This window comes from Grus americana, chromosome 1 (genome assembly GCF_028858705.1).
Source record: "Grus americana isolate bGruAme1 chromosome 1, bGruAme1.mat, whole genome shotgun sequence".
Classification (NCBI taxonomy): Eukaryota; Metazoa; Chordata; class Aves; order Gruiformes; family Gruidae; genus Grus; species Grus americana.
This window is the reverse complement of record NC_072852.1, coordinates 15,070,274-15,095,748: the sequence shown is the minus strand read 5'-3', so window position 1 is coordinate 15,095,748 and position 25,475 is coordinate 15,070,274. Positions and strand designations below refer to the sequence as shown.

General features: G+C 35.7%; 1 protein-coding gene and 1 long non-coding RNA gene across 2 annotated transcripts in view; both read right to left on the bottom strand.

Moving 5' to 3' along the window:
• The window catches only part of LOC129199016 (uncharacterized), a 71,681-nt gene that overhangs the window by 16,504 nt on the left and 29,702 nt on the right, over nucleotides 1–25,475 (bottom strand). The window lies entirely within an intron of this gene.
• Nucleotides 1–25,475, bottom strand: part of KMT2E (lysine methyltransferase 2E (inactive)) — a 62,734-nt gene that overhangs the window by 7,794 nt on the left and 29,465 nt on the right. Inside the window, 16 exon segments of the mRNA XM_054807684.1 lie at nucleotides 1,173–1,736; nucleotides 3,284–3,340; nucleotides 3,468–3,721; nucleotides 4,484–4,628; nucleotides 4,809–5,063; nucleotides 6,953–7,261; nucleotides 8,266–8,430; nucleotides 10,266–10,364; nucleotides 12,312–12,570; nucleotides 14,250–14,359; nucleotides 14,516–14,633; nucleotides 15,684–15,814; nucleotides 17,306–17,518; nucleotides 19,140–19,178; nucleotides 20,404–20,567; nucleotides 24,863–24,921. Coding sequence (XP_054663659.1) covers nucleotides 1,173–1,736; nucleotides 3,284–3,340; nucleotides 3,468–3,721; nucleotides 4,484–4,628; nucleotides 4,809–5,063; nucleotides 6,953–7,261; nucleotides 8,266–8,430; nucleotides 10,266–10,364; nucleotides 12,312–12,570; nucleotides 14,250–14,359; nucleotides 14,516–14,633; nucleotides 15,684–15,814; nucleotides 17,306–17,518; nucleotides 19,140–19,178; nucleotides 20,404–20,567; nucleotides 24,863–24,921 — 2,941 coding nt within the window.

The window sequence follows — 25,475 nt, the reverse complement described above, 5'->3', positions numbered from 1 at the left end:
AGTATTGCCGGGATTTAAAAATTAATTAAACCTTCAGACAAAGAAGAATGTGAAGCTACAGAAATTTTGGCTTTTTATGTTTTTTTTTTTGTTGTTTTTTTTTTTTTTTTTTTGCTTTGCCAAAACCAGCAGGGCTACAGTAACACGCATGGGTTCTATAAAATTCCCAAGGTCAGGACCAGGTAAGAGCAGAGCTCCTACTATCTTGCTTCAGTTATGTCTCAGTTTGAAACAAAATCAACAAAAATCCAGTTCTGATGGACAGCTTTTGAAGGAAGAATCATGAGTGCTCCCCAGCAGGAGCACAGGGGAGCAGGCACATACAAGAGGGTGTGATGGGAACAAAAAAAACCCAGAACTCCATTGTGCACGCATGTACACAGAGCGAATATGCTCCGACCCCTCTGATCATTACTTCCATAAAGAACATAAATCCTATCTTTCAAACAAGAAAGATTCTACAGTCTGAGACAGAACTGGCAAGCTGCTGCAATGGAGACTACTGCCTTCCATGTTTGTCACCCTTTCTGCAAGGAGCAAAGGGAGCCTAACCTGAGAGTCAAGTGCAGTCAAAGACTGTTACACAGGGTAGCTTCCAATTCTGGTTCGAGTTGCCCATGACCACAAAACTTCCCTACAAGAACTGTTTCGTGAGAGTAGCAAATTTAGATTGTGCTTATTTTTTTTATATAAAATACTGTGTTTGAAAAACAAATGAAGCCCAGAAAAAGATTTCTTGGAACTAAGGACTTCTGTGTAGTTTGGTGAAACCAAAATACCTTAAGTATCTAAAAACTGGAATTTTAAAGTCTCAGTATCATAAATCTGTTAGTCCAAGATTCTAGTACACATTCTGTATAACAGAATATTGTAATACTTGGTGGCATAAGCAACCAGTTTCAAACCTGAAAAGCACTTATTTATTGAGCAGTTCATTTAAGACTCGTATGAAATAAAAATGAATTTGTATCTATTGCTTGGAAAAAATAAATTTACTAATGGGTGTATGCAGCTTTATTCTTTGTTCTTCATTATTTCCCCTGAATAATGTCTACTACATTGTAGTGTCTAAAGATGAGCCATCAGCTGGTTTTTATTATATTATGGTACTGTTATAGAAATATTATTAGCAGACTATGTAAGACAGACCAAATGATTCTTAAAATTACAACCTTTTTCTTTTGTGGAGGATTCTGGGGTGTGCAATTTCCATCCATCAAGTTGTCATTATTGACAGTCCTTCCAAAGCCAGATGCAATTCCATCTTCTGAAGTACAAAAAACAGATGCTTCCATGAACATGCCTCTAGCATCGTCTTGAATCAGGCACTTTGACTCACTTATTCTGAATCCACCTCCTACCTCCAACTGATGTGAAGGGGTCAAGTCCCTCAAATTAGAATTCATTGAGAAATTTACACCTGTCCTGTCGGGACTTTTTACCCAGGAAGAATAAATTGTGCCCCGTCCACAATGAGCAGTTTCTAATTGGCTGTTTGAATCAGTCCTATCATGTGTGGGGGCTTCCAGGTTTTTATGCAGTGTACTTTGCTCAATTACTTCGAGTCCCAGCTGGAGGTCTGACACAGATTCCATTTCTCCAGTGCACTGCCGTGTGACATCAGTCCTATTCCTTGGACTGGAATATCCAATAGTCTTTATCTCTTGCAGGCCCATTTCTGTCAGGTTGGAATTTCTGAAAGAGTTCAGTGCTAGAATAGATGCTCTGTCATATCCCTGTGTGAAAAAAAAGCATGTCAACTATTTTGCCATACTGCAACAAAACTGCAACTGTTCTGACATTCAGTTGTGCCTTTAAGGGGGACTAAAGGCCTTCCAGTACTATAAATTTATCTATTTTTAAGTGACAGTTCTACAGCCAGACACTTATTTCTACTGTTGTCATGTATTAGATATTAAAAAGTTTTTAATAAAATGCACATTAATCAAAGCCAAAATAAATTTTAAATGCCAGGTTTTATTTATGACTGGCAGAGGAAGGAGAGGAGCTTCAACAGGAGGAAGTCCCTGGCCAAGAAGTTAAAAGCACTTGCTTCAATTCAACATAAAAGGGATCCTCAGTGTCAAAGTTTTTTTCTTTTTTTTCTTCTTGAAATAAAAGAAAGCTTTTCCGAGACACTTTAGAATTTTAAGACAATATTAAACCTAGTATTCTGTAGAGGGGGAAAAAAAAAATTCTTAAGTTATAGAAACTTCTTTTGTACTATTTAAAACTGTATTAACCATGAGAAAACCAGGACATATCCAAGGCTGGAAGTAGCTTTTCTAAGCCAACATGTTTTAAGGTTTTCATTAATCCTTTTTAAATTATTTGTATTGCAAAGCAGAAGTTCCTAAGTAAAACCCCTCTTTTTGAGTCAGATAAACCTTAAAATATTAAATTACAATAATTTAGAAGTAATTGTTAAATTCAGTTGACAGCTATGCTTGTATGAAAAAAAATGTGTATTTCAACATTTGTTAAGATTTTGACCTAAAAAAAAAAAATACATCTATGTGCTTAACTCCCACGGGAGAGTACATGGATCATTTATTGTCACGACTCACCAGAAGTGAAATTCTCTGTTAGTATAACCCGCTAAATCTTTTTATTGTTCCTTATTCTTACCTATTCCTTTTAGGTGCCATGAGGTTTATAGTTCAACACCTTTAGGCAACTGATGTAGCTTGCTCCAAACTGGAGCTCCACCTTGCTGGGGAACGTTTCCCAAAGCTGTGCAGAGCAGAAGGGTCCCTGGGGAAGTTTCCCGTGTTTCAGAGCCACATTTTCCTCTGGTGCTCCCCCACCCCACAGTGGGACACAGCCATCCCCCAGCTTGGCAGTACCCAGCCGCATCCCAGCAGCACTTGCTGCACCTGAACTAATGCACCTAAACCCATTTATTACCTTTCTGCTCTGCTCTCTCACTTTGAGCATAATTAGGCTCAACAAAAACAATTAAGAGATGCTGGTAACAAAGACAAATGTTAATTTAAATCTAACTACAGTCCAAAAAGCATTGTTTTTCTGTTCTAATCTATAAATTGCAGTAGTTAGTCCTTTCCGTGACAGCCATCAGGATTTTGAAGTGATACAGAAAAAAAGGAGAGAGAAACCAGTTTAAAATAGAAATAGTTAAAGTGGAAATGTACAGTAACAAGCAAATAAAACCTGTAGGGATGCCACCTTTTACATTCCAGGAAACTTTTCAATGGCTGGTGAAAAGCATTTGCATACAGTTGCAATCAAGACATTATTTGTAGTTTCTGGCAAATACCCTTACCTCTTGACTGTAAGCTCGCCTTTTTATTTCTGGGGAACTGTCAGGTGAGGAAATATTCTAAATAAATAAGAAGAAATTGCAAGTAAATTTCTTTTTTAGTCTGGAGAAACATAAAGCACACCCTTGTAGCAGGCGTACAAATACTGTTTTACACTAGAATGTCTAAACACATTAAAAATCTCACCTCAAAGTGCATGGTATTTCCATGTATACATGGAGTTACAGGAGTAACTGGTGAATATATGGGTTTGTAACCATTTCTACAAGCTTCATCTTCTGTTTTTACCCTAGGAGGAGTAGCAAACAATGAAGGCTCGGAGGCAGTGATGTCAGCGTGAGTTGGTGTGGCATACGGAGAAGGAGTAGGTGTGGAGGTTTCTGAGAATGCAGACTCCAACAGCTGATACAGTCTTCGTTTTTTCAGTGGTGTGGTTAGATCTGTGTGTTAAAATTAGAAAACAAGCTAGAAGAGATCTAGATATAGTAATCACAGTTAAGTGCTTGATGTAATGAAATTATGAGCTCCACATTAAAAAAGTCAGTAAGAATACAAACTATCTTAAAGGCAGGCTTCCTGAAAGATGAACTCTTAACAGTCTACAGACTTCCTGAAAAATAGTATCTGTAGTCTGTTAAGAGTTATCAGTAACCAAAATTTGTGTGCTAGGATGATGGGAAGAACTGTCTATATTTCCAGAAAAGGGAAAGTCAACGTCTATGCATTTTTAAGACTGTTCAGGTAAAAAGTGGAAATTCCAAGTTAATGACTGTACACAGTAATCATCTGATAGGCTCCATACCCTTACAGAAGGGTGTTTAGTTTTTAGCATGTTCCCATTTTGTATTATGCCTAAAAAATTACACAGCTTTCCCCATGTGCAACACAGGCCCACTGAATTTAAAAGGAATTCTGAATATACAGAAAAAGAATTTATAACCTAAACTCATAGTCAAAAACATTAGTCTTTTGTTGACTGTAAACACTATGAGATATTGTGGTTACTTATCTAGTATCAATTATACATTAAAGGGGGAAAAAAATCCCAACCACTATGCAACTCAGCATTTCTTTCAAAGAAAGTATCAGAAAACAGTGCAAATACCCCTGGAATTTTCATTATGTCAGCACTTTTAAACCATGGTCTTCCACATTAACTACTTTGACATAGCTCTTATGTACTGTATTAGTAAAAGCTTCACCTGTTAAAGAACAGCTGTCATTCAGTAACAAAGGACTTTTATTTTCACCATTGATGGCTGGACTTCTGGATCTCTCATGTGATGGTGAGTTAAATCTATCGATTATTGTTGAATTTTCTTCTTCCAAAGCCTGCTTTAACCAACGCTGTAATAAAACAAGTTCAAATCAGTGACTTCACAGTTTAATGATAAATGTTTCAAAACACATTACACATGACAGAATTGGTTTGCCAACCAGCTTTTTACTACCTCAATTCGTACTAACAAATAAAGACTGATTTTTAATTAATATGGGATGGGGAACTGTAATGAAGGGAAGCATTACCTTCTTACAAGAGCCAGTAATGTTTTCCACAGGTTCTTTTTTCCTCCTCTTTTCTGAAAGGAATGGTGAAGTAAAACGAATATAGTGCTTTGGAGTTGAATATACATGCGGACTATAAGTGAGACCTGGTAAAGAATTCAGTTGAGTAGCCAGAACTTCAGGGTCGGTAGTTATGCGTAGAGGCCTTTCTGATAGACTGTCTGTAGGTTTCCCTGTTTTATCACTCTTTTCACTTAACCATTCACTGACCAAGTGCTAAACAGAGAGAGAGAGAAAAAAATTAATGTTTTATGAGTGTTATCAGTGGCTTTTAGAAATTTTTTAGTCTAATTATTCACCTAGTCAACTGTTACACAAACCAGAAAACAGCTAGTTTCCAGGCTGCAAATTTAAGAATACACAGGGCAAGAATGAAGACAGTTTTAGTGAAATAATGGGGACAGCAGAAGGAATCAGTATACATTTGTTCTACATACCAAAGTTCTGGGGGTTTTGCTTTTTGGGTTTTTTTTTTTGCAAACTAACATTTAGTTCTTTTGTATTTAATTCTCACTGAACATACTACACAAGTGCCCAGGTCAACTGTACCTACAACATGAATTTAGTAACAGAATTCCAAGACAAATTTTAAACTTATGCCTGAGTACCTAAGCTGAGGGGAAACAGTGTAACATTAACAGAACAAACTTAAGTAAACTCCTCATTACATTTCCATACTGTCAGGACCGAGCTTCAGTCAATGTGTCAGGCAGATGCCTTGAACATTCTTCATTATTGTAGCTGTATTAAATTACAACACATTTACTAAGGCACGCTTATCAAAAAAGGGTATTCTTTCCTAGCTAGTTTAGTGTTTTTGAAAAACGTGCCAGTGGATTTTAGTTCCTATTAACAGAGAAACTAACCTTCTGAGTTTTACAATGGTTCAAAGTAATTAAGGACATGCAAAAATAGCGCATTAAATATTATTAATATGTTAGTAAGGCTTTAACACAGATTATCATGTTTAAAATTAATTTGCTGGTCTTTTAAAAACCTATTTATATTTATTAATTCATTTTTAAAGCAGGACTTTCTCCACACTTCGGGTCCACTGGGTACAATGCAATGAGACGTTTCACAGACATTTATCCTTAATACTATGAAACAGCAAAAAAAGTGCAGTAGAATTCAGACTTCTCAGATAGCTTCCTTTTTTGCTACGCAACACGCAACAAAGGAAGAAAGATTCTAGTCTCCCCTCTGACAAGAATTTAATAGTGATGCAATAAACAGTGTTACAGGAAGACTCAGGTGCCTTTTGAAATAATAAAAATACGTAAATTAAGCATGTTTGGGGTTAAAAGATAAAACCATCTTGTAATTATTAATGTTCATTTGACAAGAAGTTTCCACCTATGATTTCCTCCCTCTCCACCAAATAAAATTTTCGGAACTTGTAAAGCATGCTGAAAAGTCACTTTTTAATGCAGCCCGTAAAATTTTAAAGCAGAAAGTTTTACTGCTTTATCCACACTTGCAGATGTAACATTTTTTTTGAGTGTCTTTACATATTGTGGCATTTCTTCCAGCTTTTTGCAATGCAGTCCAATAAAAAAAAACTAAGACCAAAGCTCTAAAGAGTAAAGGATCTTCCCTCCGAACATGTACATAGATTTTGAGTGTTTAAATCCATTCACTTCAGAACAGACATCTCAAGTACTAGAAGTTAATGACTTCCTTTTAAATATTCTGCTTGCTACCATTAAAATACCTCCTAAAGCATATGATGAACAAAGGCAGGAAAGGCAACTTTTATTTCCTATTCTTTTCCTATTAAATTAAGGGATTTAATTATGTTTTAGTTATGTATATTATTTCAGTCCATTTAGAAAGTACTTCCCTTAGAAAACATTTGTTCCACAACTGCTTTGAAAGATGTATTTTGGAAGTCTCTTAAAATCCAAAATAACTTCTACCAATGTTACACATACCTTTATTAATCTCTTATTACCAGTGAGTGGCTACGTAATGGCAATTTTTAAAAAAAGAGAGTCACTTTTTAAAAAAAAAAAATATATATAGTTGTATACTGATGCAGTAGTGTAATTTTTTTTAAAACTGTTAAAGTCCTTCCTCTTCTCCTCATCTCTTAAGAGACATACCTTTTTTGTTTTAGGATACTTAGTAGGGCATTTATTAAGTGCTGGAGCTTCTGTTTCAGTAACCATTTCTGTAACAACAGTTTCTGTTTCAGGCTCAGCTATCAGTGCAGCATTCTCTGTTTCATTATGTTGTGAAGTTACTTCCACATCAGGAGAAGATGGTTGGATATCTGAACACATGCTGACAGTTCTGTGTCGTCTACGTTGTTGTCCAATGTGAGTTCTACTCCGTGAGAAGCTTTTTCTCTGTTTAGCTCTGTTAACTTTGGCTGGGGTAGGCTTGGTGGCAGTTTCTTCTTTTGCTGGTTCCTGGTACAAAATAGAAGTCTTAGTAAACAGATCCCACATGCGTGTAAAGCTACCTATCTTTCTTAAAACAAAATGTCAGTTCCTCCTTCCTTTACAGGTCCAAAAAGCCACTATCTCATTTTTGTTGTTAGAACTAAAATATTTCAGAGATAGTATTTCTATCCTTCTTCAAGGCTAACTACAAGATTTCCTGTATTTTCCCCACAAGCACCTGCTATATCATTGGCAGAGTATTCACACACACCAGTCACTGGTCAGATCACCACAAATTTGTGTAAGAACTGTCATACCACGTTCATTTGTCTGTAAGCCACAAATCAGCTGTTTACATCATTATGTCTTTCAGTCCAATATCCTTTCTGTAGTTTGTAGTTTACTAAGTGTTTAGTTTTGTCACAAAAGGTACCTAACAGCATGCTGACAGAAATTATCCAGGGAAACAACCTGAACTGAGAATCTGCAGGAGTATTAGTGAGGTAAGAAGCATACTAGCATCCAGCCACAATAGAGTAAAAAGTTGTTTATGAAACATTAAGCATCATCTGCAAGAACTCAGAACAAACTACACCATAATAATTATTTTCCTTTACAAGAAAAGAAAGGATTATAATTTGTTCCTGAATAACCCACTGAAGAAAGAATTTGTTCTCCACTGGTTATAGAGGCTGCCTAAAGAAAGCCACCTCCTGTGCCTAAAGTCAGCATTGGTAAACACCTCCCACCCTGAACTTCAAAGAGAGACTGAATTATGCAGCTGGTGTGTGTGCACATTTGCTATAAACTAACGTAACTGAAATTTCTCATAAACTAATCCTATACGTATTTTCTTGGAAAAAAAATTCAGGAGCTAACAGAATATAATGTCAAAGAACTATACAGATTTTGGTCAAGTATGAGTTCAGAGGGGAAAAAAAAAATAATGCAACATCTTGAAGTGCAACTCGACATCGAAACCAATAAAACATGTTAAAAGCTAGCTTTAAAATAAAGTTCCAGATAACCACCTGAATAAATTCAGTGTCGTTGAGAATCTGTGCTTCCTTGCATTCTGATTTAACCTCAGTTTTTGCTGTGCTGATTCTTTCCAATGCCTGTTCTCTTCTTTTTTCTCTTTTTTCTAGTCTGGCAAAAGCTTGCAGGATAGCTTCCATTTTCCGTTCTTCTCTTGTCTGATAGATTTAAAAATAATCAAGTTTCAGTCATAATCTTTCACATATGTAAATATTTTTTTTTTTAAAGTACTTCAAAACATGTTCAGTGCACACTGACGTACAGATCAATTTCAGCAAAAGCTCAGAGGAAAGGGAGATGTTACAATGACTGCAATTATTACAGACTTCTGAAGAAAGGCTTGCATTCATACCAACCCTGACAAGCAAGAAGAGAGTTCTGCTTTAGACTTAGGAACTTGATAGTGATTTACTAGTAAATCACTGGCCTGTAAGTATAAAAAGAACACATAGCTCTGAGCTATTTATACTTGTATGTATAGTACTTAAAAACAATGAAACATTAATGACCAGAAAGATATGAAATACTAATACATGCATGAAACAACAACAGAAAGCTCCGTTACCCTCTGACCCATTTTTCCAAGCGTCACAAACTATATCAAAACATACAATCAACATCCAAGAATCACTATTTCAAAATAAGATACCATTAGGTCACACGGACAAGCTAAATCTTCTGTCTATCCATAATTCGGGTCCTAGTGCTGTACAGAGGCAGATCTCTTCATCTGCACAGCGCTCTGCTTAAGACAATACTGAGGTGGCAGAATTGGGCAGAATTCTATTATAAACTTTTGTTAAAAAAAAAAATGCCTGCAGCTCAATGATGCACTGATAGCAACCACGTGTTTATATCAAAGAAAGAAGAATACCTGCAAATATATCAGTAATATGAGTGAACGAAGAATCCAATTTTGTTTTGCCGCTGAACCTGCCTCTGTGTGCTTGGTAAAATGCAGGCAAACCTGCAGTTACTTGCAAGCCTCATAATGAAGATAAAGTAGTAATCACACCTTTAATTACTACAGCAACTCTGTTGTAACTGAGTTTCACAGAGAGCTTTGCTTTAGCAAGAATACAAATGTAAAGTGCCAAATAAAAAAAAAAGAGCCAGTACATCCTCTGGAGCAAAACCAACACATCCAGAGTTTGACGAGAATCATTCCTCAAAAGCATGACAAGACACTGTTATATGTTAATATTACAGCTCATGCTGTCATTCTTCAGATTTTGTATTAATATACATTTTACTTTGAGCAGATTTTGCTTTCTATTGTCTAATAAACACAAGTCTCATCAATTTTGCTGACAGAATTGTAGGAAATACTGACCAAAAGGAATGTATACCCCATCTCCCCCCCCCCCCCTTTTTTTTTTTTTAAGGTGTGGGCAGATGCAGAGAGTTTTGGTGTCACCTTGAACTCCACTTATCAGAAGTTCTGTGAGCACAAACAATAAAATACAAGTTCCAAATATTAGAATTTCACTATGTGACTTAGCCAAGATTTTGATTTAACTAGTAATTTCAAGTATCTCACATTTTGAATGCCCAACAAAAAAAAAAAAAAACATTTTAAAATGCCAGTTTTCATAACACTGTTCTACCAACTTTTATAATTTGGGAACTCAAATAATTAGGCAAAAATCCTGACTCCCAATACTTTCTATAAAATGGCCGTTACAAATAACATGCAATAATAAATAGTGAAGAAAATAAAACCTAGATGATTTCTACAATGTCTTTTTAAAAGGCAATAGAAAATTACATACATCTGAAGATAAAAACAGGTTTTTGTCAAAGCAATGATCGAGTCAGATGAAATGCTCTCAAATAGCAAGCCTTGCATTTTAAGTTGAAGTTCACATAAGGATCTGATTTCATATATACTCAGATTCTACAAGCCTACAAAAAGGCAGCAATTAGCATGGGAAGAGCAGGTGTCACTAAGCCTTAGTGATAACTTTAAGCAGCTACTTGCTTCCCAACTTACCATCTTCCTTTTCCTTTCTGCAATCTGCTCCTCTGATTCCATTTCTACTTCATTGCTAATAGGAGTTTTTTCTTCTATATCATCAATAAAATCTGGCTCCTGAAAGAGGGAAATGACTACTTTACAGAAGCTCCTACTACTCTTGCAAACTAGGGAAAACTAAAAGCTACACAGAACTAAGAATCCTCAGATCACTACAACAAAAGTAACCAAGCCAATAAATCAAGACAAAAATGTAAAAAACCCTAATATCCACTTCTACATTTGTACAAACCCAGAAATATGATCATCTGACTAGATCTTTTCCATTCTGTGCTTAGACACATCTGTATGTTTTTTCTTTAGCACACTGATTTTACTGTAATTTTGGGGTTTCATGCCCACTCCCCCACCCCACCAACCAAAACCAGTATAAAATAATCATCAGAATTAAACCTCCAACCCAACAGACTCTTTGGGGCACTAACACTGGCCACTGATCTAGCCACTTCATAATCAGTTAAAGAATTAGGAGGTTTACATGACATGCCCATTAAAAAAAAAAGGATTAGTTTTAGTGAAATAGAATGAATGTCAAAGGAGATGTTAACAGGCAATTACATGGAAGTTCTCAGTTCAAAAGTGTATTCTACTAAAGTCACATTTTCCCTTTAAACTCTCACTATAGAATCTAATGACATACCATAAAGAAACACAGAAGTTAGCTAACTAATAATGGTTTTCTGATTTGAAAAGAAAAAATGTAAAAAAGTTACTTTCAAGAGAGTTAAGTGTTCGCTAGTCCTATATGCAATTTCACTTTTACATAAAGGACCAGACAAAGTTTTTTTAACATTTGTCTTAAAGTACATTTACATTTTCCCATACACCTTCTTTACCTAAGTATTATATATTTCACCCCAGGAAAAAAAGCTATAATTCACTGGTTTCTATGTTTTGATATGCAATTTAACAGCTTTATTCTTCTTACAATTACTGCTGTTTTAAGTTCAGTTTTGAAAAATACTAGATCTCCTGTGACTGTTCTATATAAGCACTATATATGATGTTAAAAGCTTGAGATGGTTCCAAATACCAGTTATCACTTGTTTAAAAAACAAACAAACAAAAAACCAAAACCACAAAACAAAAATCACTTAAGATGAGAAAGTTTAAATGTTGCCTCTGGAGATAAGTCACATGCCATGCCTTCTGGACTCCCAAGCATCTTTAAGCTGTTTAGCTACTTAAACCCCAGAACAATTTGATCATCTTATGAAAACTGAGGGTCAATATTCTCATTTTCACCTTATTTCCTTCATTCTTAAGTGATGTTAAAAGATTAAGAACTTGGAAATGACTCACTCCCAGAGTAACGCCTTTCTCTCTGCTCCTAAATTATCATCAGAAACCATAATAGAAGAAGAAAAAAAAAAACCCAACAAACCACCACCATCACCACCCCCACTCCCCCAAAAGAAAAAGATAGTTACTAAAGGTAACCATCTTCTCATGTCAAATATTTATCTTTAATAGCTGCTCTGCAAAATTAAGTTAATAATTAATCCATGGGATTAATATCCATGGCATAGTACCAAGTAGCTTTACTATATTATCCACTTATTATCCACTATTTAGTTTCAAAACACACCTTCCTCCTCTCAACTCCCCAAACTCTATTTAATCTTCTACTGAGCTGCAGCCAACAATATTCTGGGTCAAAGTTTTATTTGTTATAGTTTTATAATACTGCACTCGAGTAACATATGCAACTAACCAAAAGACACTTCAGGATGGACTGGGAGCTCCTGAAAGCATGGACTTGAGGCTTTCACATTAGAGATCCACAAAGAAATTCAGAGGAAAATTTTATCGTTGAAACTGGTATGGGAACCAACATATCTTTAAATACAATCAAATATTAAGGAAAACAGAGTAGTATAAAAATTCTGAACAGCTTATCCATCATTACCCCTTTTCAATGACTTGTTAAAATTCCTTTAGTAGCTACAAAAGGAGAGTATTTGTGTTTAAAAGCTTTTCTTTCTGTCATCTTTGAGTCAATACCTGATTATTAGAAATGGACAGCCTGAGGGGAGAGAGCTTCCTCTGCTTATCTGCAATTTTTATTTTGGTGGCTGCTCCTTCACAGTCCAATGTGATATTCTGATTTTGAGTCTCCTTTTCTCTTGAAACATCTTTCTCTTTCTTTCCCTTTTTCCTTCTGGTTTCGTATCCAGTATTGATGTTTTCTGTAGGTTCAGAACGTCTGAGAACTGGACATTCAGGATTTTCTTTGAGGCAAGCACAATCCACTTTGTATTTACTAAAAGTAATAAAATGCAAGAAGGCATTACTTTGATTAGGCTGTACAGCAATGCAACTTTTCAAGGCTAAATCACACAAGCTAATACATCTCACATTAAACACCTGCTATGATGCAAACCAACCATAATAAAAGCAGTTGATTCAAGTTTTGACCAAGACACAGAATATCGCTAAAATTCAAAAATCTCATCTACTGGTTAATAGAATTTGTGGTTGTTTGCCACATGGAATTCTTTTAAATTCAAGGTTAGTATTTGTTTAAAAGATGGAAGACATCTAAAACCTGAGTACATCCTGGGTGGAAATATAACCACCACATTAAAGAAATTAACAGAGTTGTGGAAAGCAGAGCTCTTCCTTTATGCAAAGACAGTAGACACAATTTACGGAACGAGCACACTGGAAAGAACTTAGAGGCACCTTTCTACAATTTTAAGTTCCACTTGGATATGTAGGGACTGTTATTCAAACACATTCAACTTACACAGGCTGTTAGCTGCAGGTACTAAACACATACTTTTAATAGGATAAATAACAAAACTCCTAAAAACTACCAACCAGGCAATTTCTCAGGTTGTCTTCATGTGAAGGATGCAGGAGTCTATCTACAACACTTAACAGTGCAAGGTTTCAAATCGAAGTTGATTAATACAGGTAGTAGTCTATGGACATAACTAGTTCAGGTCCAGAAGTAGCAAAGGCATGTCTGCACCCAAGCTGACTTATGAGCAGACCACAGAAAAGTGTATTACCTTGGTGCAGCAAGACATGCAACAGTTGAGGACTGCTTCTGGACCCGACCAAGTGCGCATACAGAAACAGGCTCTTCACTGCTTCAGTTTCCAAGGTTAATATTAGCCTAGGTGTTCCTGCACAATGTACCTATACCCTAGAACATCTCCTACTAAGCCAAGATAAATCATTACTAGATTATATCACTCAAAGGTCTTCTTTTGCCATCAGATTTCAAAGAGGTGTTTGAATAATATAGTTCCTACATACGTGAGTGGAACTTAACTGATTATTTCCTTTACCATTTCAAAACTATGCTTACAAATAATGGCAACAGTTTATTAGTGCCTTCCTCATTTCATCAAATGAGCAGCAGTTATATTCAGGAATGTGTAATAGGTTATACAATCTAAGCCCCTAAGCATTCCATGTATCTGAACATTCTTAATCATGTATCAACCAAACATGATTTATAACTAAATTCCACAGACACTGTCTTCCTGAAGTTATACTACAGAGGCACTCTGATACAAATAGGGCATTAACGAATAGTTTTACATTTTCTTCCCTCTACTCCCCCCACACTATGGGACAACTATATATAATAAATTTTCATAGTACATCCTTATTCATATTAATCTAAGTTTGTATCTTTTCCACATCATTTAGAAGTAACTGCAACATTGCTGAAATTAGCAACAGATACACAGTAATAAAAATAGAGACACTAGTCATTATGAATACAGTGCTTAAGGAGCCCTGTTATTAAAGCATGCAGGAAAGTAAGTGATATAAAAGCAAAGCAACTCTGAATCATAACAATAATAACTAAATCATAAACGATAGTAACTAAAATAATAATGAATAATCTAATAATAAGAATAATAATCACAATAGCTTAACAAGCATTAGATGCATTTTAGAACAGCATGCTCAAATACTTACCAATTTCCATAATCAAAATCAAATGCTATAGTAATCTCTGCTCCCTTTGGAATGTTATGGATGGAGTAAATATAAAGATGAATTGTTCCATCTTCAATTACATGCCTTACCTATATTCAAGAGAACATTATTATATTAACTACTTTGTTCCTCCTCCCCCCCGAAAAAGCACCTGCATAGAAATTGTAGGGATTGCTTAAATAATCAGTCAGAAAACTCAAGGAGAAAGAGACTTCTAAGTAAATAAAACTTATGTCTATGCTCACCTCTGCATTTGGAGTACATGAACGCCTGATGAAACGAGCTTCATTTCCAAAAGTCCTTGCATCAACACACATTTCTAGCCCATGGAATTTAGAATAAAATAAAACAAATGGGTATGGCCTGAAAAAGATACAAGAAAAACAAGAGTTTTATCATTTTTAAAGATGCTAAATATCACTTATTTTTCACATTAGTTAGCTTTGTAACGTGATGTTTGGCACACTACACCAAATTTGTGGGTTAATCCAAGAATGACGCATTTGTATTTAAGCTTCATGATTCTAAGTGGTACATTCTCCAAATGTATTCTGAGAATACCAGAAGTCCGAATTACAGCCCTGAACGTAATTCTGCTGCATAGGATCTGAAGAGAGGAACAGTAACAGGGCAAGCACTAGACATGGAAGACACAAGGTTAAGATTCTTCATCTTTCTTAAACTTTTCGTATGGCAGGTCCTAAAATGAAACTCTGGTATAAATTTAGGTGCCTCATAGAATCATCTAAAAAGCAAAATAAAGATAACACCTCCACATCCTGCCTAACACCTGCAGTATCACTAGCACCCAACCCTCCTGAAGAAAGGGGGCATCTAAATACTTTGCCAAAACACGTTTTAAGTTCTGCTATTGCAAGTGCCAGGGAACCCTTCCATCTTTACTGAGCAAAAGCTCTGTGTTCTCTCTCTCCTCCAAGAGGCCACCTGCAATCTCCCAAGTAGGGAAAACTAATGGCAGCACTGAAAATGATCCACAGGAAAAAGGAAGCAGTCACACATTGCTCAATAACTAGAGAACTCTGGCAGTAAAACGGCCTCAAGTTGACCTGTGTCCAATTACAAAAGAGAATGTCTTTGCCGTTACCTTCTGAATTATTTTAGGATGGTAGAACCTGCCAATCTCTGGTTTAAGGTGCACAAACTACCCAACTGAGAATGCAGAATCCTGTAACCAGGGAAGAACAAAGAAAGAGGAAACTAACTCCTGAACAGATCGGTAAGGACATCCAGAAGAGAAGGGGGAGACCAGATTCCAGCTACAATTATTTTTACTCAGACAACAATAAAATGCAAGATGCTGCTGGTAACTGAAACCCACTTGTACTTGAGGCAAGAGTTTGGCAAAACAGTATTTTAACAGTCACCTTATTAAAATATTTGGAATAAACAAACCTTTTAAAGAAATACCCATTAGCTTCAAACTGTTCTCTCAGCATGAACTTTCCTCTGTATTCAATAATAAGTGCATCAGGAGGCAAGTCTTTGGCAGCTTTTAAAATTTTCTTGTTTTTTTGCACGTAGCTCTATAAAGACATAAGTTAATTTATGAAGTATTTTCTACCATTCTTTTATTATTATAAACAGCAGATTATACTTTCACAACTATTAAACAATTCTATATGGACTAAAACCCCCTCCTTTTTGTAATTATACCTCCAGACTGATTTGATCAAACTGTCCTGTTCCCCTACCAATGCAACTAGTTATTCATTTGGATTCAAGAAATGCTTTAGCCCTGGTTCTGCAGTACATGGCTGAAACCCGACATATTCATGTTCTCACAATTCAAGTACTATATCCCTTAGTGCACTTGACTCTCACCACTACTAGGATGAATTGCTGCATTGTTTTGCATAACACTTTCAAAAGGTTTCAATTCCTTCAAACAAAAGAAAACACGCAAACTTAAAAGGACATTCACGATCTATTAAAGGAAATAGAACAGGAAAATAGTAGTAAGAATAATAAAGAATCCTAAGAGAGTTTCCAAATTTCTTATTTCCATATCTTTAGATGGAAGGATGACTTTTAATTAAAACCCAATATATACCCTGACAATTAGTGAACTCACACCTCTCATAACTGTCATTGCCAATCAAAAAGGAAGTAGCCTCTATGTAGGCAAGAGGCTCTATAAGCAGGGATATTCCTCTAAGGAGGGTGTCCCATATGCCAGGACGGTCTTTGAGGAAAAGAAGCAAAGAAGCAAAGATGCTTCCATTAATCTGCTACAGTACCTACTCCTTGAGATTTCTGCTACAAAATGCTGAAGTCTGTTGTGTGGCTCTGATTTTAAGCTGATAAGTAACTGATGTTAAGGACAGAAAAACACATTGCACTATTTCTTCATAAAGTAGAAGTTACAGGATCACAAGAATAATAAAAAAAAAAAAAATCAGTATCAGAACATCACCTACCATCAGAACATCCTTCATGAACTGGAAATGAAGTGATATTCTATCTGAATACCTAAATATCCAGAACATACTTACCACATGTTAAGAAAAACGGGGACAATTAACATGTTGATACACATCGCAGAAAAAAGATTCCAACTTCAGTGCTTATGGTTGGACTCGATAATCTCTAAGATCTTTTCCAACCTAAATGATTCTATGATCTAATCTAACCACCCCTCATATTCCTCACAGAGCAGAGAAACAGCAGCAGTAAAGCTTAATGCTTTATGCCCACCAAAAAAGACAGCCTAAGGACAATCCAATGTTCAGGCTCAGGCTAGCACCTTAGTTATTTTTATGAGAACTGACATGCAAGTGTAAACAATCTGGGGTGATACAGGACATATGAAAAATCAATTACAAATTCTGAAAAAGCTGTTAAAACTCTGATGCTTAGATCTGGTGAGACAACATATAGAAAATAAATGTGAAGTCGTAGTCGCATTTCCCCCCCCCCCCCCCCCCCCTTTTTTTTTTTTAAAGGCATCTAAAATGGGTATCATTGCCATGGCACAAAACCAGCATACAGTAATACAACATGACACAGCTGGTTACCTCTACTGGAGGTTTGAAAATCAGATTGCTGGTGCTGACTTCTTTTTTGTCATTTCCATTGCCTAATCTCAGAGCTATTTTTTGTGCCTCCCTCTGGACACCCTCACTGTACTGGTTATTATTTGCTTCTTCGTAACGATCCATCCATGCCTTGATTTTAGTTTCCCATCCAAAGTTCGAACTGTCAGTAGGATCAATCTCTGGAGCTGAGCCCTAAAAATTAAAGGAAGTGACCACATATTACAAGATACTGAAAAGATACTGAAATAAAAAGTAATTCAACAACAAGACACGAAATGAAAGGCAAAGGTATGCCATTGATTTAAGGGGCTTAATTTTTTTTTTTTTTTAAGGAAGTCCAGTATAAAAGTCTGCATTACTTAAAAGCAGGTTGAATTCAGCAGCATTACATTTGTCCTTTTATGAATTTTATAATGTCATAAATATAGCCCAAGTTCAGGAATACATTCCCCCTTCAAGAGGGTTTCTAGCTTTTAGTGGGATGAAAATGGAGACTGACATTGTTTCCTCCCACAAATGCACTGCATCATGAATCTATGAGTGCAGGAGTTGGAGGGTCAGATCTCCCTTCCTACTCAATTTTTCTTAATATATGCAAATATAAAGAAATCCACCTTCCATCCTATAATACAAATTTGATTTTCTCCTTTCAACTTCAAGGGTCATGCTGTTATCTTTTTCTACTTCATAACTTACTAAACTTTCCTAATCCTACACCTACTATGTTAAGGTTGTGACTCTAACATTATAGACTTTGCACAGATCATTTTTCTCCCCTTATCTGATCCTCACTAAACAATTTTCTTCTGCAGTGCTTCAGATCCTTTCACTTTTAAAGAAAGTGCCATTGTACCTCCGGACCTCATAAGCAGCGGCCAGGCTGCAGCCAACCAATGCTCCTTACGGACAGCAGCAGCCAACCAACGCTCCCTTTTCTATCCACCTGAGCAGAGACACTATTAAACATTAATAAAACAGCAAGTAGTTCAGCAATTCAATTTACCTGTTACTGATTACATTTCTTTTGTCCCTCAAGAGAACCATACACACAAACAGCGTTAAAAAAAAAAAAGTGCGATGCTAAGAAAACCATGAAAAAACATAATGGAACCTTACAAACACCATATTCAAAAAGCACAAAACAGAATTTCTTCCCCAATTCTGTCTTTACAATTGGCAAGTCACATCTTATACATTTGAAGTGTAAATTGTGTCCCACTTTTTTTTAATATATATTCCAATGATGAATAATCTATGGGAAATACCTAGTTTTCACACCATGCATATTTTTGTCTCACAGAAAATTTAAAGACTGCTATAACACTTAAATCTTACAAAACAGACATCCCAACACGATTCCTTGAACTATGCCAGCACTAGTGAGTAGAGTCCCACCAGATGAATACATGGAGGTATGACAGAGCAGAATCACTAGTTCAGCTTTCAAATGCAATATAGCCACTTCATTCTTTTGCTGCTTAGACCTATGAAACGCTGGAGCTACTAAGTTCAAATGAGGTGTGCACTCAACTGTACTCCCTTGCATAGCACAAATGAGTCCTAATTCCTCCACCAGCTCTTGAAAAACAAGTACTCTCAGAATAAAAATTTACACTATACTATTTCAGTTAACTTTGCAGGACATAAAGATGTAGTGCTCATACCTTCATTTAAAACTACTATGATGCGTATGTAGTACATTAGTTATCAAAGAGTATTTTAGTGCTTAATGTATAGCCCAATTGCACTCTTCATATTAGTTCAGTAATGTACAATTAAGGTTTAAAACAAAAACCAAACAAAATCATGTTACCTTTACTCGTGAAGATTTCCTGGATCCTTCTCGAAATGCCTGAAACAAAATTAGGTATTTATATTCTCATGAGATTTTGTACTTCCTCCAGAGGAACTTTGAATTTAAACGTGGACCATTCTCAATAAAACATGCAAGACAATGACAACAGAACAAACTACACTGTAATCTCAAGAAGACACCATCTCAGAAAATATATTTTAAAAACCAGTTCAGCATTCCAAGCTAAGTGCATACTGGATGTCAGAGCTAGTAGTCCAGGTACCCTTACCTTTCTCCCATATTACAACATGACTCTATGGAATTTCAGAATTCAAGGCAAAGTAATTGAAAATTTACTTACAGGACACCCCACACTTACCAGGTAAATCTGTAAATTGCCCATTCCCATCCTTCACTACACTATTTGTGGAAAGAGGGGAGGAGGAAGGAGGTGTCACAGATGTACTATAACGTTCACTTTTGAAAGAAGTTTGTCATGCCACAAAAAAAAAATCCTCATTCTTTAAATCATCTCACACAATGTTGGGAGATAACAGAAGAATGGTAGTAAATGGTAGTAAATTTATGTTCAGAACCATTCATTCAAAAGAAAACATTTTACTCAAGACTTCCAAAGAGATATCAGTGACCAATTCTGACTTCTGGTTTTAAAGGACAAAATTCTCATCCAAGTCAGTGAAACCGAAACCACAGAAACAAACTCATTAGTTTAGGAAATTCTACATACTTTACTTGTTCACATATATTTTATTGTTTACACCTGTAGCTAAACAGTATAATGTCAATATCATGTTTACCAAAGCAGTTCAGTAGCTAACTTTCTGACAGCACACTTCCACACAATTTCAACTCTAATAAATGGACGCAAAGTCACATCAGGACAACTGAGAGCAAACATTTCTCAACTTAAAGCAACCACAACTGAAGACTTTCAGACACAGAATTTTTCTCTGGGTATCCAAAGCCTGTTCTGCCTCACCTCTAACTATATCAAGTGGTCAATGCAATTCCTCTCTACAAATTCTGCCTCAATTACAAAATTGAACTTTTGTGGCTAGTACGTATTAACCTGAATTAAGGGGTGGGAAAGAGGCAGGGAAACTGTACCATTTACTGCAGAGTATTACATTTCAATCTAAACCCAAGTAGTAAAATATTATTAGTAAGAATAGCCTGATTTCTAAAACCAGTGTCTCTTGGTAAGAGATGTCACATAGCTATAATTTATAACACAGTTATAAAAGAAATTACATTCACTTACTTTTTTACATTTTGCTATGTTCTGTTCTTTCTCTCCACTTTTTTTCCTTTTCTTATCATTGACTTTTGTAACTCTTGTAGGAGCTACAGGAATTGTAGTTGTATAAGTAGTATACAGTTCCACAGGAACCTCATCACCACTCTCTGTTGCACTGGTATCCCCATCTTTAAAACAAAGAACATTCTTTAAACAATCAAATACTGTAGGAAGAACATTCACTAGTTATTCTACATCTGCTTTTAAAAAACAAAAAAGTGTACTGACAAATGCTTCAAGCACTCACATGCAAAATTCACCAACAGTTGCAACAGCATGAAAATGAATGACCAATGAGAAGCTTGCAATTAACAGGTGTTTGTAATGCCAGGTAAGAAAAAGATACCAGATTAATTCCATTCTGTGAATGGAATTATATGATCATGTTCCATTATAAGCAAAATTAGAACAAAAATGGTAAAAAAAAATTTGTTAACTCATTCACTTATATATAGCTTTTACTTGTAACATGGCTTCAGGGTTCTCTCAGATGACTATTCTAGAGAGGATTAAAATTAATGACTGCCCAGCATTTCTTGTGAAGCCCTATTAATCAGTCATGTGTAAGTCATAATCAACTATTTCAGCTGCAATCTGCAGTGTCAAGTGCCTTTTTCAGGGTAAATAAGTCAATTTAGCCAAAAGCCGTCTCTCCTCAAAATTCTTTAACAATAACATTCTGCTACTCATGGAAGAGAAAAGGGAAGTCTGTTTTACTCATTAAAACAAGATCTCACACAAACTGACAGATATATTTTCTTTGTGCTGTGCACCCACAGACCTAAAAGCCAAAGCCTGAAATTTAGCATACATCAGCATTTATGTCAGATAAATACATTTCCTGACCTAAAACAGGATTACCCTAGTTCTGTCAAGATGAAAGGCTGTGAGGTATGGGGAGGACTGGAAGAGAGATGGTGCACTTAGATAGGAGGGAGACTGCTGTTCCCATGTGCTCAGTACAGACTTCTCAGATTTTAGCAGCTTTTCCAAATATTCTGCCTTCATACTTCACACTAAGCAAGACTTTTTCCTGAAACTGCATAGAAGCAGGTTTTACAAATACTTAATGAGAGCAAAGAAAACATTCCTTCTGAGCTCAGAAGGATGTTGCCTTAATAGGTGCTCTCAACAGTCCTAATTCTCAAAACCTTCTTTACTAAATAAAGAACTCCAGCTACTGGTTACTCTGGATTTTTCTTGCTCGCAACATTCCCTAACAGGATTCTTCTGTGCATAGTAAGCAATGCAATTTTACTATCTTGGTTGTTCTTTTGAACAATTTATTAGGCGCATATTTATACTTTACATATTAGGAGCTGAGGATGTTTTCTGAATTTGTTTACATCTCTGCTGGGACTATTTTCTGAACTAGCATAAAAAACCACATAGAAAGAAGAAACATCTAATCAAAGAAGAATGAATAGCAGAAAAACCAATGACTGAGAAATGAAAACCCAAGGCTCTCTTGAAATTTTCAATGTTTGTAGTCCATACCTAGTGCCTGCAGAATCATTGTGTCACAAACACCTTCCCCCAACCCCCTCAAAAACCCCATAAAACACTGTCTTCCTTAGGGAAGCAACATTTCAATATTGTTGTCTACACTGTGCCTTAACTTACTGTAAAGAATAATTACCTCAACTGAACATGTAATTACAGAGAGTTGTTTTGAGACACTCCTTCCTAACCTACATAACCTGCTTTCACTTTGCAGAGCCTTAGTAAAGCATTCTAAGGAAAGATTTTGCATCTTGGAAGGCAAGACACAAACTCTCCAAATTTCACAAGAAGTTATGAGCCCAGACTAATTTCCCCATAAGCGGCAAGTGACTTCATCAGCACCAGTTTCAAGACCAGACAGCTTGAAGCAACGTTCTTGAACTAGACATCTAGATACTGTATCTTAAAAAAACCAACCAAACAAAAAACCACCACACCAAAAAAACCCCAAATCAATGTCTGACCACCCCCCATCCCCTCAACAACCAAAAAATACAACAAAAACCCAAATCCAAAGTGCAAAGGATACAATTGATTAGGGGCTTAACAAAGGTACTCACTCCACTGAACCACAGTAAGCAATCCAATGCACAGTAAGCCACATTGGAATTACACTTTTATACCTGAACAACAAAACCATCACCACCACATACAACCACAGATCCCAGAACAATGGGCTATAAATGCTGCCAAGAAAAAAGGTGATGTGGTTACATGTAAAAGTTTAAGACTCTCACCAAATTTTGTATCATGTGAAATGTTCACTTTAAAGCTCTTAAGGCAAATAGACTGATCTACTACTTGCTCCCCAATGTTTAGCAACATGGCTAAAGCAGCAACTCTTTAGAAATCTTTACAATAAAAAAACATTATACTGTATTGTCTTATCTAAATGAAAAGTTCTACTATACATAAAACAAAAAAAGAAGCCCCTAAATTTATACTTACTCCAAGAACATCCAATTAATGCAATCTTAACTTTAATCAAACACCTGTAACTTACTAATAAGTTACAAGTAACAGTATGCTGCTGTTGAATACTTAAAACATTTGATACATTCAAACTGATGCCACTTTTGCTTTTCCTACTTGGAATCATATGTAAAAATTGGCCATTTTTACTAATGTCTCATGGTAGACAGTTCATACTACGTGGTTCAATTGAACTGAAAGTAATTCTGGGTATCAGTCAACATACAAAAAGTGGATTTAGCCAAGCAAATGTATTTGCTAAACGAAAATTAACTAGAGAGAAAAGCATGCATTCCAGTTATGTATTACAAATCATAGTAAGTAATACTGCACTTCAACTAGGTCTTAGACTAAAAAGGATCAGAATTTATCTGGTTTGATACTTAAGATTTACCATTTAGTATTTCCTTTCCTATTGAATGCATAGAACAGATCGAAAAGACTAATCATCAGGATTAAGGAGGGCCGAACACTAACTTCAAAGATAAAATCTCTTCAGCTCCTGCTAAGATTTTGACTCTCTCTCTTCCCTTAAGTTTAGAGTAAATGATCAGATAGCGTGGCTACAAATGTCAGAGAAGACTGAAATAGCTCAGACCATCAACCTCCCCTATCCTGTATGTAAATTCAAGTTCATTCTCACAATATCATACCACTTAGTGAACTCATTAACTCCAAATAAACTACAAATATACTTGTTCTATTATTAATAGAATCAGCAAAAATCAATTTTTAATTCTAAAAAAAAATTTTTTAAAAAATTGTATTATCTAGCAGGTCAACCAAAACTTTACAAATTAAGTTTGGTTTCGTTAAAATGAAAACAGACAAAAAATTATTGTGTTGTTCTAAATAAGTCATTAATGCTTTTAAGGGACTTAAGGTAGCTTAGCACTGGACAGCAGGAAGCGTCAACTGCACCAAGAAGCACTATTAAGCCACAGACATTTCCAGGCCACATCACATACTTCAGAATTTTCTGAAGGCATATGAAGTAGGCATGGTACTACATGGTATTTTTCAGAGAAATCCTAACACACACTCTTGCACATACCCCAGTACTTCATGTTAAGTTTAGGAGGATGACTTCCTCCCAAATTATGACTTTTGTAACAGACCTTGAAAGTATCACCTGTCAATCAAGAAACCCACAACACATTTTGGTAATGGCTGGACAGAACTTCTGACAAGTTAGGCTGGCTGAGTTTTGAAATTCTATGAACAGCAGGAGAGCTAATTTCATTAACTATAGAGACTGAAATAGGTACTTGCACTACAAGCCTCATCTAGTTATCAAAGGCAAAAAACCCCACATCATCGTATAATTGTGTTACTTAAGTTTAGCAATTTTTTCTCATTGTCAAAACCATACCAATACACACACCCAAATGCACTCTCAAAACTATGTTAGATTACTTTAAATCTCAATTATGTAATTCTTAGAGACAGGAATATCGCCTGCAATGGAACAGTTTTAAGAGATTAGTATGAGGACATGAGTAGTCTATACTATGAAGGAAAAAAATGACAAAGCTGTGAAATTTTTTTTTCCAAAAAACCAAAGTAGACTTAGTAACCTTCTCTTACTGCAGAAGAAACCTGAACCTTCTTCCATCTTATCTTCAGTAGCTTACTCAAAGTAGTCTAGTTATTATAAAAGCTACATTCATTACTATGAAACTTTAACAATGTTCAGACTGAATTACTCCACAATGATAAGAAAAAAGGCACTGGTGACAACCTTTAACAAAACACGTGGAACTGAACTACTCTGCTATAGTGTTATCTTAGTAATGATAAAGTCAAATAAAAGGTATTGATTTACCAAACCTTATATGCTGAAGACTATCGAAATTGCAGGAACCATGTATACACTCTTAAGTCTATACAGTTGATACATACTTATTTTATAACCTTTACTAAGGAAAAATCTTTAAGCTTTGCTCACCTGACATATTTTCCCTTTTCCTTCGTTGCAACAGCACTGCCCTTTCTTTATCTAAATTCCTGAAATTAAAAAATAGATTTCATTCCGTTCTTCACACTTACATATCAATACCTCCATGTATTAAAACAGACATTTACATAGTTGCCATTTTCCATTGACTATTACAGAATAAACAGTAGACCAGCTGAATGTTTAGATACTTAGAAAAACAAGTTGTGCACTGTTGCATTCCATTTTAATGCAATGCACGTACAAGTATCCAAATACCTTGAAAACATAACAAAACTTGATAGCTCAGAAGAAAGACTGACAGTTGGTCCACGGATTACAGATAAGCAGGCATTAAACCACTTTCCTGCAGATTCTTCAAAACAATTGTCACAATACAATACAAAACAAATATTCTATTTGGACAAGTTCCAAACTATTTCTCAAAAATAAAAGAATCATTTACTAGTAATTAAAATGTTCTGAAGACGCATGTCTTTTATTCATTTCTTAATTAAAAATCTGCAGTGTAAGTAACATGCAGCATTTTATGCTCTACATCACAGGACAACTATGATTACAGTCAGGTATAATCTACCTACCACACAGAACAAAATTACCCTCC